Raw genomic sequence first — 17,242 nt, 5'->3', positions numbered from 1 at the left:
ACAGAGCTGTTGCTCTCATACACCACAGAACTTAAGGACTCCAGAGCGCTATGTGCTTCCACAGAGTCTGTCTCCCTCACTCTTGTAAACTACCTCGACTCCCTCTTAGACAACAATCTCCAAACTCCTTTGTTTTGGTTTAAAAAAGTTTGAACAAGTATTCCCACTATATACCATCTAATTACAGATTCTACCTATTATAAAATAATTTAAAAGAACCCTTAGAATAATACACTAAAAACAAATATAAAAAACAAATAGAAGGTAAGTTCTGACCTTGCTTCATCCCACTGTTAAGAGTTCATCAGGTTTGGCACCATGCACATCTCACAGTCTTTATACCCTAACTCCCTGCCCTCTCCTCTATGTATTTGCCACATCCCTATCCTGGGCAAACCCAATTCCTTGCCTACCTCAAGCCTCAACCAAGAGATGGATTGTGGCTGGAGAAAAGACACAACCATTTTGACTGATCTCAACTTTAAATTTGTGACCACATACTTTAAATAGACACCTGGCATTGTAGTGATCCTGGCAGTAAACTGACTTTTCTACTCTAAAAAAATCCTGGCTTCTCCTAAACCTCCAACACCTTCTCCTAAACCTCCAACACCTTCTCCTAAACCTCCAACACCTTCTCCTCTTTGCCCTGACAAATTTACTTATTTTATCAAGAAAACAGAAAGATATCACTTCAATTGCCTTGTCTTTCTACCTTCATTCTACCTGTATGTATATACCGTATCCTCTGTTTACCCTCCTGTTTCAAAAGCTGAATAAAAACCATCCTTTCTGGGGCACCTGGATGGCCCAGTTGGTTGAGGGTGTGACTCTTGGTTTCAGCTCAGGTCAAGATCTCACAGTTCATGTGTTCAAGCCGCACAATGGGCTCTGTGCTGACAGGGTGGAGCCTGCGTGGGATCCTATCTCCCTCTCCCTCTGCCCCTCCCCCAATGGCTATCCTGCTCTCAAAAATAAATAAATAAATAAATAAATAAATAAATAGGGTCATCTGGGTAGCTCAGTCGGTTAAGTGTCCCACTTTGGCTCAGGTCATGATCTCAGGGTTTGTGAGTTCAAGCCCCACTTCGGGATCTACACTGACAAGCTCGGAGCCTGGAGCCTGCTTCAGATTCTGTTTCTCCTGTCTCCGGCCCCTCCTCCACTTGTGTGTCTCTCTCTCTCTCAAAAATAAACAAACATTACAATCCTTCTTATCTAACGCCAACTCTTCCATTTACACACACCTCTCCAAGGACTCTGTTCTATTATTCCCATGGACACATCAAAATGCTATAACTTCATTACTACCATCCACATCTCCTTAACCCACTCTGATCAGACTTCAGGCCCACTAATCCACTCAAAGGGCTCATCATATTTCAATTACTTGTTTACATGGCCAACATCTAATTCTCATCTAACTCTTAGCAGGGTTTTACAGTTGACTACTACTTCCTTCCCAAAACAGTTTCTTCCCTTGGTATTAAAAAAAATTTTTTTTAAATAGTTTTTATTTATATTTGAAACAGAGAGAGACAGAGCATGAGCAGGGGAAGGTCAGAGAGAGAGGGAGACAAAGAATCTGAAACAGGCTCCAGGCTCTGAGCTGCCCGCACAGAACCCAATGCGGGGTTCGAACCCACGAACCGCGAGATCATGACCTGAGCTGAAGTCAGACGCTTACCTGACTAAGGTAATCAGGCACTCCCTTCCCTTAATATTAAAGATGCCACACCTTCCTGGCTTTTCTGCTTCTATCACTGTTTGCTCCTCTTCTGACCTGAGTACTCCCAGTCATTTGCCCTCTTCTCCATTAACACTCTCCACTTGATGTGGAGAGTCCACAGGTTTAAACCAGTCCACAGGTTAAAATATGACCCTCAGATAATCTTCCTAGCCTGACTCTGCCCCCAAGCAATAGTTATAGATATATAACTTGCCTACTTGCACACATTCTGAGCTGTAAGATAATTATCAAACTTTGTATTCCTATACAAATCTCTAAATTTATTCCTCAGAAACCATTGTACCTTCTTGTCTTCCTCATCTGAGTAACTGGCACTACTGGTCACCCAGATGCTCAGCAAAACTGTTGATTCCTCAAATTTTTTTCTGTCCTAGGGTGAAGGCAAGACCCACCTGGTTCTGTCTTCAAATTATATTCCAAATCAGACCATTTCTACTAACTTCCACGCCACATCTCTAGTTCAAACTACTATTATCTCAGTTGGACTACTACAAGCCTCCTTAAGAGCTGGTTTCCCCACTTTCCTCCAACTTGGTCTATTTGCCACCCAGTAACTAGTTACCAAAAGTGTAAGTCAGATGTTACTCCCCTATAAAATCCTGTAATGGCCTCTCATCACAGGCAGAAAAAGGACAATAAAGTTGCAAGTTACTTAGTCTTTACTAACTACTCTGATTTCATCTTCCGTCATTCTTCCTTCACTATGCTCCAGCTACACTGGTCTTCTTTGTATTGTAAGAGGTCAAGTTCGTTCCCCTCTTAAGGTTTTTGCATTTTGCAGTTACTGCTATCGTAAGTAAAAGCTCTTCCTTCAGATTTTCCTCATCATTTAGGTGTCCGAGGAAAAACAACTCCTCAGAGGGGTAGATCTTCCTTGCTCACTCCCCTATCAAATTAGAAACTCTTACCCTGGTCACCTATTTTAACCTAACTCTAATTTGATATCATTTCTTCACATTTATCACCACTTAAAACTATATTTCCTTATATATATACTTATTGTATATCTGCTTTCCCCAAGCTCCATAAAGGCAGGCCTACTATACTGCCTGGCAGATAGCAGATGCTCGATAAATATCTCGAGTTAAAGGTACTATTGTTTTCTTAATCACCAAGGCTTGAAATTTCAGGTATCACTAGATGGGCTTTTTCTGATCTTATTTAATAATGGAACAGTAAACCTTTTTTTTAACTTTTTTGGGGGGGTGGGGGGAGAGAGCGAGCCAGCAAGCAAGCGAGCAAGCAACAGTGGGGGTGGGTGACAGAGAGACCTTAAGCAGGCTCCATTCCCAGCACAACACGAGGCTCGATCTCAGGACCCTGAGATCACAATCTGAGCCTAAATCAAGAGTCATGTGCTTAACTGACTGAGCCACACAGGCGTCCCCGAAACCATAAACATTTACAGCAAGTGAGCTAAAATGCATTTAGACATAGCAGTGTTTCCAGATTATTTTATAGTAATGCAAAACCCATTAAAAAAAAAAAAAGAAAGCACCTTATAAGATATACTCAAATATTACTTTAGAACTTGATATATAGAGGTGTCTAGATGTCTCAGTCAGTTAGGTGTCTGACTTCAGCTAAGGCTGTGATCTCAGTTTGTGAGTTTGAACCCTGATATGGCTCTCCACTCTCAGTGCCCGGTCTGCTCTGGATCTTCTGTCTCCCTCTCTATCTGCTCCTCCCCCACTCACCCTCTCAAAGATGAATAAACATAAAAAAATAGAACTTGGTATATAGGACTGAATATAACCTCTGACTACTAACTAATTACATTACACAATTACCATAAGGTAATGAAACGAGCAGCGGAGTTGAAATTTTAAAAATGCATATATTTTGATATCGTAGTTACTAAATATATACTTAATGGAAAAAGGATATCCATTTAAAAATTAAATATGAACCCTAAATCATTATTTGGCAATAAGCAATAAATATCCACGATGACAGGGCTCATACCAGTTTCCTTACCATTGTATCTCTAGATTCAATGAATCCACGTGTGATGTTTCAACATCATGAATTATAATGTAAGCAAGATTAGCAATTTATCATCTTAGTCTACACTAAAGGAAACAACTATTTGGGGGGAATCATAAAGCAACTTGGTAGTTTGCAAATAAAGATTTTAAAACTCAAACTAAAGGATTTCGGTTGTTCCCTACACTGAAGGTGATGCAAGCAGAAATGCTCGCACTAATGACACGAACTCTACAACTATAGATTACTAAAAAGATTTTCGTTCCGTAAGAGAAACTCAAGGGCCACGGTACGAGATACCTTTCAGACAAGACTGGAAGGTAGATAGATGCACACCAGTTCCAAACTATCAAGTCGGGTAGAGATCGCCCGACAAGTTGCCCAGAAGGTAAACTTCTCGGGGTCCTGCAGCTGGAAAGTGGGGGACGGGGACTGTGAAAGACTATGTGAGAGTCACCCCTGTGACTGGGGACTGACTACAAGAAAAGGACTTTTCTGAGTGCACCCGGGGAAAGCAAAAAGGGAAAGCGACAGGGCTGCCATGCTCCTAACTCCACCCTCCCCGCGCTCAGCTCGCGGAAGGCCCGGACTCGCGGGCCGCCGCCCCTCCTTTTCCCCCTCTTCAAAACCCACCGAGAGGCGTCTAGAAAGGTCCCGCCGCCCTCTCCTCCCCTCCCCCAAACCAGGGGCTGAGGAGGCCCGGGGAGGTTAAGGGCTTCCGTTCCTTCCCCGCCCAAATGGGAAGGGGTGGGAAGTGGGACGGCGAGCGCGCCCAGTACGAGCCTTCCTCGTTCTCCATGCGAATCCGGAGCTCCGTTCCCATCCCAGCCCGAGACTCACTTGTCAGCACTGAAGCCACCGCAGCTACCGCGCCGGGTCCCCGCACACCGCCACAGCCCCTACTCCAGGGCCGCCCCCCCCACCCCCAGCTGCCTGCCGCCGTGGGTTCCGGGGCAGTTGGAGGAATCACTTCCGCCGGGTTACGGACCCTTTCTACGACGCGCGGGAGTTTAGTACCTGGTAAGGCTGGGACGCAGTCTATCGCCGGCTTCCGTCCACAGGAAGTGCGCACGCCCCCCTTACTCCTAGAGTACCACTGCGGTCATTTGCAAATTTCAACCAATCGGATGCTGAATCTTCTGATTCCCAGCATGCAACGTCGACCCTGATTCGATTTCCGCAGGGACATCATCACCCTGAAAGAGATGCTCGGGGTTCCGTCGCAGCACTGCATCCTGGGATTTGTAGTTTTCCTGGCAGGTACTGTCTGTGTTTCTCCGCGGCAGCAGTAGACTCTGGGACTTGTAGTTTCTCACATTGGATGTTAAGATTTATTGGTAATTTTAGAGGTTGTCCCTGCCTCTGGATTGGGGGTACTCGTAGGGGCTGGAGATTATTTACAGAGAAAAAAATTGAAAAATGAGAGTAAGGTTTCTATGTTAACAAGCTTGTGGTCTTTAAGAAGCAGCAGTCTTTTGTGAAAAGTTGCTAGAGCATGTCAACTGCTCAGGCAATTGGTTGGCTTCATTCCCTTTCTTCCAGACACCTATTACCGAAAAGTAATCACGCCCCCAGTCCCTAGGGTTTGGGCCTTTCTTCCTCCCTACAAAAATCTGCCTACATGTCTCTCTCAGCCCCCGGTTGTTCAGCTCTCCTGGATTTTGACATCCTTCACAGAAATTCCAGGCTTCTGCCGGTGATACTGAATTCTGACACTCCACGCTCTCTCTTCCCCAGCACCCTTCCTCTCTCGCCCTCTCTGCCCCTCTGTCAATCGGCCTATCCTTTGTACATGCTTTGCTGTGGTTAAATTCAGGCACCCTTCCAGAAAAGCTGAAACAGCTAAATAAAGTTTGCACTCTGTTTAGGGGAGCGTGGCACGAAGGGAATGTAGGGCCACGACACTCACCATTACAAGTTGCTCAACTAGGCGCTGTTGTGTTAACAATGTCCACAAAAGGAAAATAGATACAGGCGATCCAAAGTTTGTTGACCTAATTAATGACTTTTGGCTGAAAGACATGTTTTGTTGATTTGGCAGATAAAAGTTCTTGCTTTTTGCAGACAGATTGTTCTGGGTTACTTTTCAAAGCCTTTGCAAAAATTATTTTTTAAAGTTTTTGGTTTTAATGGTAGCTCAGAATAGAGTTCGGCGGGGAGGAGAGGCGATGGGGTAAGGAGAGGAGACTGTGGGCCCATTTTCAATCAGACTTTTCCTCCTTTACTTCAGAAGTGTTTTCTCCCCTTCTATCTTACTCTTTTCCTCGTTGTATTATCACCCTGTAAAGGATCATTATATTCGTTGCTTAGAGAATGATAGAATTTTCCAGATGAGGATAATAAGGTTAGCTAATGCCAGAGTTAGGGCTAGAATCTAGGATAAGTTTTTATATGTAATCAATATAATATGCTTACTGTGCTTATTATATTGCTTAGTATGAAAAATATAGGTTGCAGGTAAGTTTGGTTTTTTTCCCATGGACTTTTACATAATCATACTGTGTATATATGGTTCTATATTTTGTTAAATTTCCAATTTAACTTCTCTATATACAAAGCCTCAACAAGCATCATATTTAATGTCTGTATAGAATCACATTGTCTGTGATTTTGATAATCTCTTGACGAATTATTTTCCAGAAAGATTCTTCTGTATATGTTTTAAACCAGTAATGTATAAAGAAATATTTAGGGTTCTTATCAGTATGCTAGCTTTACCAACTTTTTTTCTTTTTTCCATCATGCTATTTTGCCCTTAAACTCACCTTTAAGGAAGAAAAGAGAGCTGGTGGATGGGGAGGAAAGACAGCTAAAAAACAAACAAAAAGGACATACAATAGTGGCCATACATTCTACAAGTGATAATTGTTTTTCAATTTTACATCAGCCTCCATTTTTTTAAATGTTTATTTTTGAGAAAGAATGAGAAACCAAGCAAGAGCAGGGGAGGGGCAGAGAGAGAGGGATACACAGAATCTGAATCAGGCTCCAGGCAATGAGCTGTCAGCACAGAGCCCCACGCAGGGTTCCACTTCATGAGGTGCGAGATCATGACCGGAGCCGAAGTCTGAGCCAAAGTCAGATGCTTAACCAACTGAGCCACCCAAGTGCCCCTATCAGCCTCCATTTTTAATTAATTTATTTATATTTGTTATTATTATTATTTTAATTTACATCCTAATTAGTTAGCATATAGTGCAACAATGATTTCAGGAGTAGATACCTTAATGCCCCTTACCCATTTAGCCCTTCCCCCCCCTCCACACACAACCCCTCCAGTAACCCTCTGTTTGTTCTCCATATTTAATACTCTTATGTTTTGTCCTCCTCCCTGTTTTTGTATTATTTTTGCTTCCCTGTCCATCTGTTTTGTATCTTAAAGGCCTCATATGAGTAAAGCCATATGATATTTGTCTTTCTCTGACCAATCTCACTTAGCATAATACCCTCTAGTTCCATCCACATAGTTGCAAATGGCAGGATTTCATTCTTTTTGATTGTTGAGTAATACTCCATTGTATATATATATACCACATCTTTATCCATTCATCCATCGATGGACATTTGGGGTCAGCCTCCATTTTTAAAGGGAACCTCTTAGATGATATGAATGGGCTATCAAAGCGAATTTTTAAAGTCTTAGTATCATTCTAAATCCCATTCAAGTAGTTTATGTTCAACAAATCTCTATGTTAGTAGAACTGGGAAATCTATTTAAGTATAAGTAACACTTAAATGTAATTCTACAGCATAGAGTTTTCAGAATGTGATCCCAGTTTAGCTATTTAGAAAACTTGAGAAGTAAACCAAATATTTTCATTTGCTTACAGTATCTGTTGGGGGAAAAAAACCCCTAAGCTTAGCAGAAGTTAAAATTCGGGTTCTCATGGGGCGCCTGGGTGGCTTAGTCGGTTAAGCGTCCGACTTTCGCTTAGGTCATGATCTCGCGGTTCGTGGGTTCGAGCCCCGCCTCGGGCTCTGTGCTGACTGCCAGCTCAGAGCCTGGAGCCTGTTTCAGTCTGTGACTCCCTCTCTCTCTGACCCTCCCCTGCTCACGCTGTCTCGCTCTCTCTCTCTCCTAGAAATAAATAAAACATTTTAAAAAATGTTTAAAAAAAAAAGGATGCCATTAGACTGAGATCCCTCTAATACCGTGGTAGCCTATGTAAGCAAACCAAACCTAAGCCAGAATTAATTCCTATAAATGTCTAAGAACAACCAATCACAAACAGCCAACTAGATTTCCCCAAATAATGCAACTGCTTAAACTATAGGAAATGAAATAACTTCCTTGCTTTTGCTTCTTTATTTTCTCTGTAAACACCTTGCCCCTAGCTCCTCTCCGTGGAGGACTCTTAACCACGTTCAGTTTGGTATTGCCCAATTTGAATACATTTTTGCTCAAATAAATGAAACATTTTAGTATATCTCAATTTATCTTTGTAACTGTTAAAACACTATATTAAAAGAAAATTTTAGACATATATCAGTAAATGGAAAATTGATATTTGTAGTATCAATTACACTGAACAGAAGAGTTTTAAAAGTCTAATTGGAAGAGGGGCATCTGGGTGGCTCAGTCTGTTGAGCTTGAGACTCGTGATTGGGGGTCAGGTCATGATCTCGCAGTTCGTGGGATCCAGCCTTCCCCACCCCACCTCAGCCTTCGTGCCCTAACAGCACAGAGCCTGCTTAGGATTCTCTCCCTTTCTTTTCTTTCTGTCCTTTCCCCACTCACATTCAAGCATATGCGTGTGCTTTCTAAATAAATAAACTTTAAAAAAAATGTTAAGTGGAAGGTAACTTTAAGAAAATGAAGTTATTCATAAAGAAGCAATGTAATTTTATCCTTTTGGATACCCAGAAAAAAAGTAAATAGGATCTGGAGTTGTCAAGGTATTAGACTTTTAGTTTGATCCTCTCATATGCAAATAGCATCTGGAGTCGGAAACATTGTTCTGAAATAGTAAACAAAGGTGTGTCCACTAGCTGGATGCTCATCATTCAAGACTCAGCTAACCTGAAGCCTTCAGACAGTGAGGCCAAAATAATCATGCTGTCTTTTGGGCTTCCGAAGTATTTTGTAAATTGCTATCTTTTAATTATATTGCACTACTACATTTTAGCTTAGTTTTATGTGTTTCCTCCACTATGTTAGCACAATGGATTTCCCAATTTTTTGCAGTATCTTTATATCCTCCGCTCAGTCTTCACTATAGGCCTTCAATATCTCTTAAACAAGTAATAAACAAACGTGTATATATGGATGTGAAGGATTCCAGAAGACGTATTTGACAAGTATCAGCATTATATGAAGAAGTTACATTTATTTTCTACCAATCCAATGGTTGGATTAAATTGCCATTCATTTTTGTGCAAGTCGCATTATTGCTCGATGCTAACAGGCCAGCATTATTTTCCGGAATGAAAATCGTCTTGGAGGCCTAGAAAACGACGCCACCGAGAATGAAAGATTTAACCCTGGCTTCCAGGCTTTGTCCTTCGCGCATGGTTCTCCCCTCTTTCTCGTGAAGAGAGCTAAAGTCTGGGAAAGTAGAGCCGCGCGCTTGCTGGCTGTCTGCGGACCCTGCAACCAGACTCGGGTGGGCGGCGTTCAGAGCTCAGTCCGCGGGGAGCGCGCGTGGCAGGAGACGCTGCAGGCAGGCNGTCCGGGAGTCGGGTGCGAACGCAGGTCCGCGGTCTGAAGGCGGGGCGGGGGGGAGGCTGAGGGTTGCTCGGGCCTGGGGAGCCCGCGCCCCGCCTGCCGGGTGACTCTGGTGCGGGGGAGCTCTGCGACGGCCGCGCACACGCACCGGGCCTCCGTCTCGGGAACGGGCCTGGGGTCCCAGGGCTTACGGCACCCATGAGTCGAGGAATATCCGTTGGAAAGTGGTCATGTTCTGGGCGGTTCCAAGTAATTTACAGGGGGCTGCAAACCCGGCGGGTGTGTGAGGACTCTCTTCTTTCTGTTCTTGAGCGGAAGCTCGGACGGATTAATTTGCAACGAAATTACAGGCACCACGTGGAGACCGAACTGAAAAAAGTCAGATTAGCGGATTTTACGTTTGTTCTATTTTTTATTAGGTGAGCTTATTGTAAGGACTTACTTTGTTCTTTGAAAAAAGGGGATGGAGACGTTAATGCTCTCATTTTATCTGAATAAATTGTCTCCTAATCCTGCCCTGTGAAGTATCAAGACAAGGTTGAAACTTGGAAATGCCTAATATGGGCATTAGAATCTAATTAAATTTCAGCATAAAGGGATTAGGCATGCCTTTTATATTTTAAAGTGTGTGTACTGTGAAAGTTTTAGATAGTCGGGATCACTTCGGTGAAATTTGGTACTGGATTGCAAGTGAAATATTTTACAAGGAGCAAGGGGTACAAGGAGATGAATAAGGAAAAGAGTTGCTCTTTAAAAAAAAAATACTAGCTATAGTATAAATATTTTAGAAGTATTAAAAACAGTCACGACCTCAAACAATTTGAATTTGCAGTGTTTTATTTACATTATACTGAGGGTTTTGTTTTTTGAAAAGCTAATGCGTTTACACTTTTGGCATTTTCATTCACCATAGAATGGAAGAGGCTGTTCCACTTGTTTTTACTTGCTCAAAGTCATACTTTATCTAGAAAGCTTTGAGCTGGGATGCAAACCTAGGTCTTCACACGCCAACGCCGCGGAATGTGACTGGAGTTCAGGAAAGCGATTTTGTTAGTTTTATTTCCGTACTCTGTACATTATTTGGAGAGAAATCCTTAAATTATCTTATGTGACAGTTTTCTTTTACTCTTCATTATAATTTTAAAAATAAACTTAAATTAAAATTTGTCTAAATGCACTTTATTATGTACTCACATTATAATGGTCTCTGTTTCAATAGATCCCTCTTTGTTGGGAAAGATGTGTTCAATGCTTACATACACAGCTTGAAAAATCAGAAGATGGAAGGCTGATTTATACTGGGAATCTGGCCCGAACAGTATTTGGTGGGTAATCAGAAGTGAGGGTAATTTCCTTTGTAAAATGTATTACCTGTATTATTTTAACACCTCTTAATCACAAGATAGGGGGAAAAATTAAGATATAATTTTTTTTTCTTGTGGCCTCATAATACAAGATTCAGAAGTTGAGACCTTTGCATTTCTAGGAGAGTTAAAAAAGATTTTTGAAGACTGTTAATGACTGTGTGATCTATGGCGGGGTGCTAAAGCTTCCATCCTTTGGTCACCTCCCAAAATGTTTAACAACAAAATAAAACAGAACAAGAAGTGCACATTTATTTGTGTAATAGTTGAATAAGTAGAGAAAAATTGTGGAAGAATACCACTTAAGAATAGTTATTTTGAAAGAATACACATTTACTTCATATATTTTTAAATTTGGCAGTTAAAATGAGCACATAATACTTTCATAATTAAAAAATATATTCTTCAGCTTTTCAGTTCACCTTAGAATTTTCAAGAAACATGTTTATTTAGTGGCTTTTGTGGGCGATAGTAATGGAGAAGAAACACAGTGTATTAAATAGCTGTACGTTTGAAGCTCTTAGTTCCTAATTTGGTATTTAGTATGAAATAATTTATTAGGGAAGGTCAGAAGAACTTAGGTATGTGATTTGCTCAAGTTCGTCAGGTTGTATCTCATTTTAATAATCTTTGAGAATAACCTGAAATATCTGAAGGATTACTTTAGAGCCAGGTCAGCCACAAGAGCTCAGCACCTGCATTTGCATTCCTATTTTTGATTATGTTGGTGTCAACTGATCATCTAAAATTTACTCTGGAGGGGAGCCTGGGTGGCTCAGTGGGTTAAGTGGTTGGCTCTTGGTTTTGGCTCAGGTCATGATCTTGCGATTGGTGGGTTCGAGCCCCACATTGGGCTCTGCACTGACAGTACAGAGCCTGCTTGGGATTCTCTCTCTCTACCCCTCTCTCTGCTCTTTCCTGCTTGCTCTCTGTTTCTCAAATAAACTTCCAAAAAAATTTTTTTTAATTTACTCTGGAAATCTGTTAAGTTCTCGAGTATGAGGCATCAAAATAGACTAGTATAGCTTTAGATATTTAAAACTTTGACAATAAGGGCTGAGTATAATCACTATTGAGAGAAGTTCTGAAGTTGCTGGAAAATTTAATTTTGAGTGGTAGAAATTTCTTTAGGAGTCAATACATGAGTAGGCCATTGAGCCTTTGTCACATATCTGGCCTGGAGTACCTGGATTTAAACTACTAGATATGTTAACGGGGACACCTATGATACCCTTCATTCTGAACAGATAGCCTTCCTTCAAATGCAGTGAAGGTTTACTAATTTATTTATTTCTATTTGACTTTATCCTGTAAAGGTGAGAATAGGTTAATTTTTGTGTGGTTATGATGTAGTATTTGTGGAAGAGCATAGCCATCCATGGTATTTGAAGTTCTAGAATTGTAACATATAAGAATTTAAATGTTTGAGTTCTTTCAACATTATGGTAATAGAAAGTTACTGTATATCTGCATATACTCTATAGGGATTACTGTTTTATTTATTTCTTTACTTATTTTAAAGTTTATTTATTTATTTATTTTGAGAGGCAGCACATGAGCTTGAGCCAGGGAGGGGCAGAGAGAAAGGGAGAGAATCCCAAGCAGACTCTGCACTGTTAGTGTTAGTACTTTTTTAAATGGAGAAACTGAGGGAGAAACAGTTTTTATATGTAAAACTAAATGAGAGACATTAAGATAGAGGTAGCATTCTTGGAGATTCTTTAAACTACCAAATGGAGGGGCGCCTGGGTGGCTTAGTCGGTTAAGCGTCCGACTTTCGCTTAGGTCATGATCTCGCGGTTCGTGGGTTCGAGCCCCGCGTCGGGCTGTGTGCTGACTGCCAGCTCAGAGCCTGGAGCCTGTTTCAGTCTGTGACTCCCTCTCTCTCTGACCCTCCCCGGCTCACGCTGTCTCTCTCTCTCTCTCTCCTAGAAATAAATTTTAAAAAAAATTAAAAAAAAATAAACTACCAAATGGATCCTAGTTTAAAGACATTTGAAGAGTCGTTTAGTTGATCATTCTTGTTAATTCATCAACAAATAATTAACTGATGTCACAGTAGCCTCATTTTAGGATGAGAAGAATTTGAACATGAAGAGGTGTGAAAGAAGGGCATCCCAGGCACGGAGGTAGTATGAGCAAAGACGTGAAGCTGGGAAAGCCCAGAATATATTGTTTAGAAAATGGCAGTTATTATGGGGCCCCAAGGTGGCTTAGTTGGTTAAGTGTCCAACAGGTCATGATCCCTCATGATCCCGTGGTTCATGAGTTTGAGCCCCACATCAGGTTCTGTGCTGACAGCTCAGACCCTGGAGCCTGCTTCAAATTCTGTGTGTCCCTCTCTCTCTGCTCCTCCCCTGCTCATGCTCCTTTTCTCTCAAAAGTAAATAAACATTAAAAAAAAAAAAGGCAGTTATGTCAATTCAGGCAAATAAAGTATATGATATATTAGTTTCCTCGGACTCTTGTAGTAAACTTGGTGGTTTAAAGCAACAGAAATGTGTTCTCAGTTCTGAAAGCTAGAATTCTGAAGTCAGGCTGTTGGGAAGGGCCATGTTCTCCCTGAGGGCTCTAGGAAAGAATTCCTTGCCTCTTCCAGCTTCTGGTGTTTCCCAGCAATCCTTTGTGTTCCTTGGCTTGTAGATGCATAACTCCAATTTCTGCTGCCTAATTCACACAGCCTTCTCCGTGTCTCAGTCCTGTTCTGTCCTTATAAGGGTATTCTCATTGGATTCATGGCCTGCCCTGTTCTGGGATGAACTTACCTCAATTTTTGGTTGTCTACAAAGACCGTATTTCCAAATGAGGTCACATTTGGAGGTTCTGGGTGGAGATGAATTTTGAGGTACATTATTCAACCCACTATAGTGTGACAAAAGTCTTGGGGAATAAAGGGGTAGTTGGAAGGTCTAAGATTGCTTTTACAGAAGGCATCTTGGTCCCCATTGTAACCCTATTGTATGTGTACTAGTGTCATAGCAACTACCTGTGGGAGGAAGGAAGGAATTATTTTTAAATTACTGATGCCAGATAATTATGCCGTTAACCAATAGCAGTGTAGAAGACTGTGTTACAGCCTCATCAACAGTATGTTGTCAAACTTTTGGTTTGTGGCAGGTTTGGGGAAAAACAATATCTGACTGTGGTTTTAATTTTATTTTTCTTATGTTTGAGGTTTATTAACATTTCATCTGTTTAAGGGCCATGTGTATTTTTGTTTCAGTGAACTGTCTGCTTCTGTTTCTGGCGTGTTGTGGACAGGGTTGTTGATCTTTTTCTTCTCATATCCTAGTAACCTTTGATATGCTCAGGATGTTAGCCCTTTGTGATATAAGTTGCAAATATTTTTCTCATATGTCTCTACTTTGTTTATGTCCATGTACATTTTTAATCAGATTTTGGTGTCTTCTTGATCACTTCTGTGTTTTGAGTCATTATTAGAAAAGTTTTCCCATTCTCAGATTATGAAGGACTTCATGGATGTTTTCTTCTTTTATCTCTATGATTTTATTTTTTATATTTAAATATTTGGATTATTTAGAATTTTCCTGGTAGATGATCTGAGGAATGGATTGAATTTTATCTTTTTTATATGGCTCTGCAGTTGTTCCAACACCAATTTGCTCACATATTTGAGATTTATAGTACATAAATTGATAGTAAATAAATTTCCATATCCAGTTAGGTTTATTTCTAGATTTTCCATTTTGTTCAACTGATCTGTTTTATTGTGTACCATTACCACGTCATTATAATTATAACGTTATGTTTTAATATCTAACTTCTCCCCACTCTTTTTTCTAATTTTGTTTTTCCAAATTAACTTCATAGCCAGTCTGTCTAGGATCTCAACTTGTCTATTTTCTAGAAATTTATATTTTAAGTCATTTATGGAGATAAAATATATATAACATAAATTTACCATTTTAACCATTTTAATTTTTTTAGTGTTTTTTATTTTTATTTATTTTGAGAGAGAGAGCATGCACAAGTGGTGGGATGCAGAGAGAGAGAGAGGGAGAGAGAGCTCCCAAGGAGACTCCACACCTCAGCGCAGAGCCTGATATGGGAATTGATCTCACCAACCCCATGATCATGACCAAAATCAAGATTTAGTTGCTTAACCTACTGAGCCACCCAGGTGCCTCTTAACCATTTTTAACTATGCATTTCAGAAGTCAATGATTTTTAATCTTTTTAATGTGACAGATAAAAATATCTCACTATTTTAACTTGAACATCTTTCATTGGTGAAGAAATTGAAATATTTACCACGTGTTTCTTTCTTCTTATATTTTTTAAGTTTTTATTTTCTTTTGAGAGGGACAGGTATAACAGGAGTAAGGGAGGGGCAGAGAAAAAGGGAGAGAGAGAATCCCTAGCAGGGGTGGAGCCTAGCACAGGGTTCAAACTCATTAGCTCTGAGATCATGACCTGAGCCGAAACCAAGAGTCAGATGCTTAAACAACTGAGCCACTCAGGTGCCCTATTTCTCATGTGTTTCTTAACCACTGGTGGTTTTTTTTTTTCTTTCTTTTTTTCCTTATAGTTTGGTGTTTTAATCCTGGACACTTAGCCTGATAATGTTAGTCTCTTATTTAAACATTATATGTTAGGTATGTGGAAGCACTTATTAAGAGTTTTATTTATTTGACAGTCTGCTTACTGAATTTTAGAGTATTTATAAAGATCTTTGAGTAATATTGAATCTTTTATTGGGAAACTGAGATTGAGGGCCAGTTAACCCTAAAGCACATTTCTTACCTGGAGAGGCAGTGCAGTGTTGGTCCGTGGCCTGGACACTAGAGTCAAAGTGCCTGGGTTTGAATCCCAGTACTGCCATTTGGTAGCTTTGTAATATTGAGCAAGTGCATTATTTTTCTCATGTTTCAATGGGAGTGATGATGATAATTGTACATCTGTTTCATAGTGCTTTTTCAAAGATTTTGTGAATAAAACATATAAAGTATGTAAAGACAGCCTAGGAAATAATCATCATATGTGTGTGTTGATTTTGTTGTTTTGATGATATAAGAAGGTGGAAGTATTAATTGGATAGGTTGATTGTTTTATACCATTTATAAATATTAATCTCCCATTTTTTTCCCTATTTAGGTGTGAAATGTTTCTCTTACTCTACCAGTGTCATCAGCCTTGCATTTCTACCATACATTTTTGCACAAAATAATATTATATTTGGAAGTCTGCCTTTGCAAATACTATTTTATGGCATCATAGGAAGCTTTACAGTGATCACTCCAGCACTGCTTCACTTCCTTACAAAAGGCTACGTCATTCGGTTGTACCATGAAGCTACAACAGACACTTACAAAGCCATTACTTACAATGTTGTGCTTTTAGAAACAAGTACAGTGTTTCACCAAAATGACGTGAAGATTCCAGACAGCACCCATGTGTTTACCACGTTTTATGCTAAAACAAAATCACTGTTAGTTAATCCAGCGCTCTTTCCAAACCCTGAAGATTATAACCATCTAATGGGTTATGACAAACCATTCACTTTTGATATGGAAGAAGACAGTGAAAAGAAACAGGTTAAAGATGAGAAATGAGTCTGCGGTTTTTATATTTGTGCTTAAATGTGATTTATGTTCCAATGTATAATAATTAAACTGCCTTTACTTTTGTTTTCTCTTAGTGACTGATTGTTAACACTAATTTGAAGTTGTATCAAACAACTTTTAATTAGTTTGCAGAGAATTCTGTTTCTGTATAATAAAATAAGCTATGGTTGAAACACAAAACGTAGTATTCTACCATTTATGTTTTTAAAAAGTGTGAGAATACACGTCCATGCTGGCATGTGCGCGAGTAATTTTATATAAGTGGTTGCCTGTAACCTGAGGATCAGATGTCAGAAGCAAATAGGAGAACCATTTTTCTTTTATGTTAGGATTTTTCTAAGTGTATAGATACTAACCTTACCCACATTAAAAACTCTAATCTTAAAAATTCAAAAATTAAGGGAAGTAATTACAGTGTTAATCTCCCTTTGGCTCAAACCACAAGTTTTTGCCCATCTTCTCTGGCACGGTTGCCCATAATAAGAATCTCCATGTCCAGTTGAGTGTGGTCGCTAGAGGAGGAACGGTGACTAAGTGATGGTGTCTTTGGTGGTACCAGTCATCCCTCTGTGCGCTCTTCTCCTTTGGTGTAGCCTGTTGGAGCAGGAAAAATCATTGGTACTAAATCGACAACAGTACCTTTTATAAAAGAGCAATCTCTATGCTAACTTTATGAAGTCCTGGCCTTTTAAGATTTTTAACCTCTAATTGTAAAATCAAAGTTGGTTCTTGTGAAGGATTTTCAGCAAGGAGCAAAAGGCCTCAAATCGTGCTACTTAGATCAGTAGGCAACTTCTTAGGTGCCCAGTGTGTGCCAGGTACTGTGCTGGTTGTCAGTCACAGGCAAGAACAAAGCACCCAGTCCGTATGGAGCTGCCTCATGTCTCCTATC

The 17,242-nt window shown here is 40.2% G+C and overlaps 2 protein-coding genes across 3 annotated transcripts in view; one reads left to right on the top strand and one right to left on the bottom strand.

Annotated features, from left to right (window-relative positions):
- The window catches only part of ELOC (elongin C), a 29,498-nt gene extending 24,666 nt beyond the window's left edge, over positions 1-4,832 (bottom strand). The window contains exon 1 of one of the 2 annotated variants that reach the window (XM_077752431.1): positions 4,754-4,832. The gene's annotated coding sequence lies outside the window, so the exon portion shown is untranslated. Of the gene's footprint in view, positions 1-4,576; positions 4,681-4,753 lie in introns of those variants that run through there. The other variant, XM_077752430.1, reaches the window with a different exon arrangement.
- A 109-nt stretch (positions 4,833-4,941) lies between these two features.
- On the top strand, positions 4,942-16,530 carry TMEM70 (transmembrane protein 70). Its single transcript, XM_077752495.1, has 6 exons — positions 4,942-4,996; positions 5,553-5,626; positions 9,142-9,289; positions 9,334-9,428; positions 10,621-10,726; positions 15,881-16,530. The coding sequence occupies exons 1-6, from the start codon at positions 4,942-4,944 to the stop codon at positions 16,336-16,338; spliced, it is 936 nt and encodes a 311-aa protein (XP_077608621.1). The 3' UTR covers positions 16,339-16,530.
- The last annotated feature ends 712 nt before the right edge of the window (positions 16,531-17,242 follow it).

The sequence above is a fragment of the Crocuta crocuta genome, unplaced genomic scaffold (genome assembly GCF_008692635.1).
Source record: "Crocuta crocuta isolate KB4526 unplaced genomic scaffold, BGI_CrCroc_1.0 scaffold141, whole genome shotgun sequence".
Classification (NCBI taxonomy): domain Eukaryota; kingdom Metazoa; phylum Chordata; class Mammalia; order Carnivora; family Hyaenidae; genus Crocuta; species Crocuta crocuta.
Note: the sequence above shows the minus strand (reverse complement) of the source record. Positions and strands in the feature narration are given on the sequence as shown.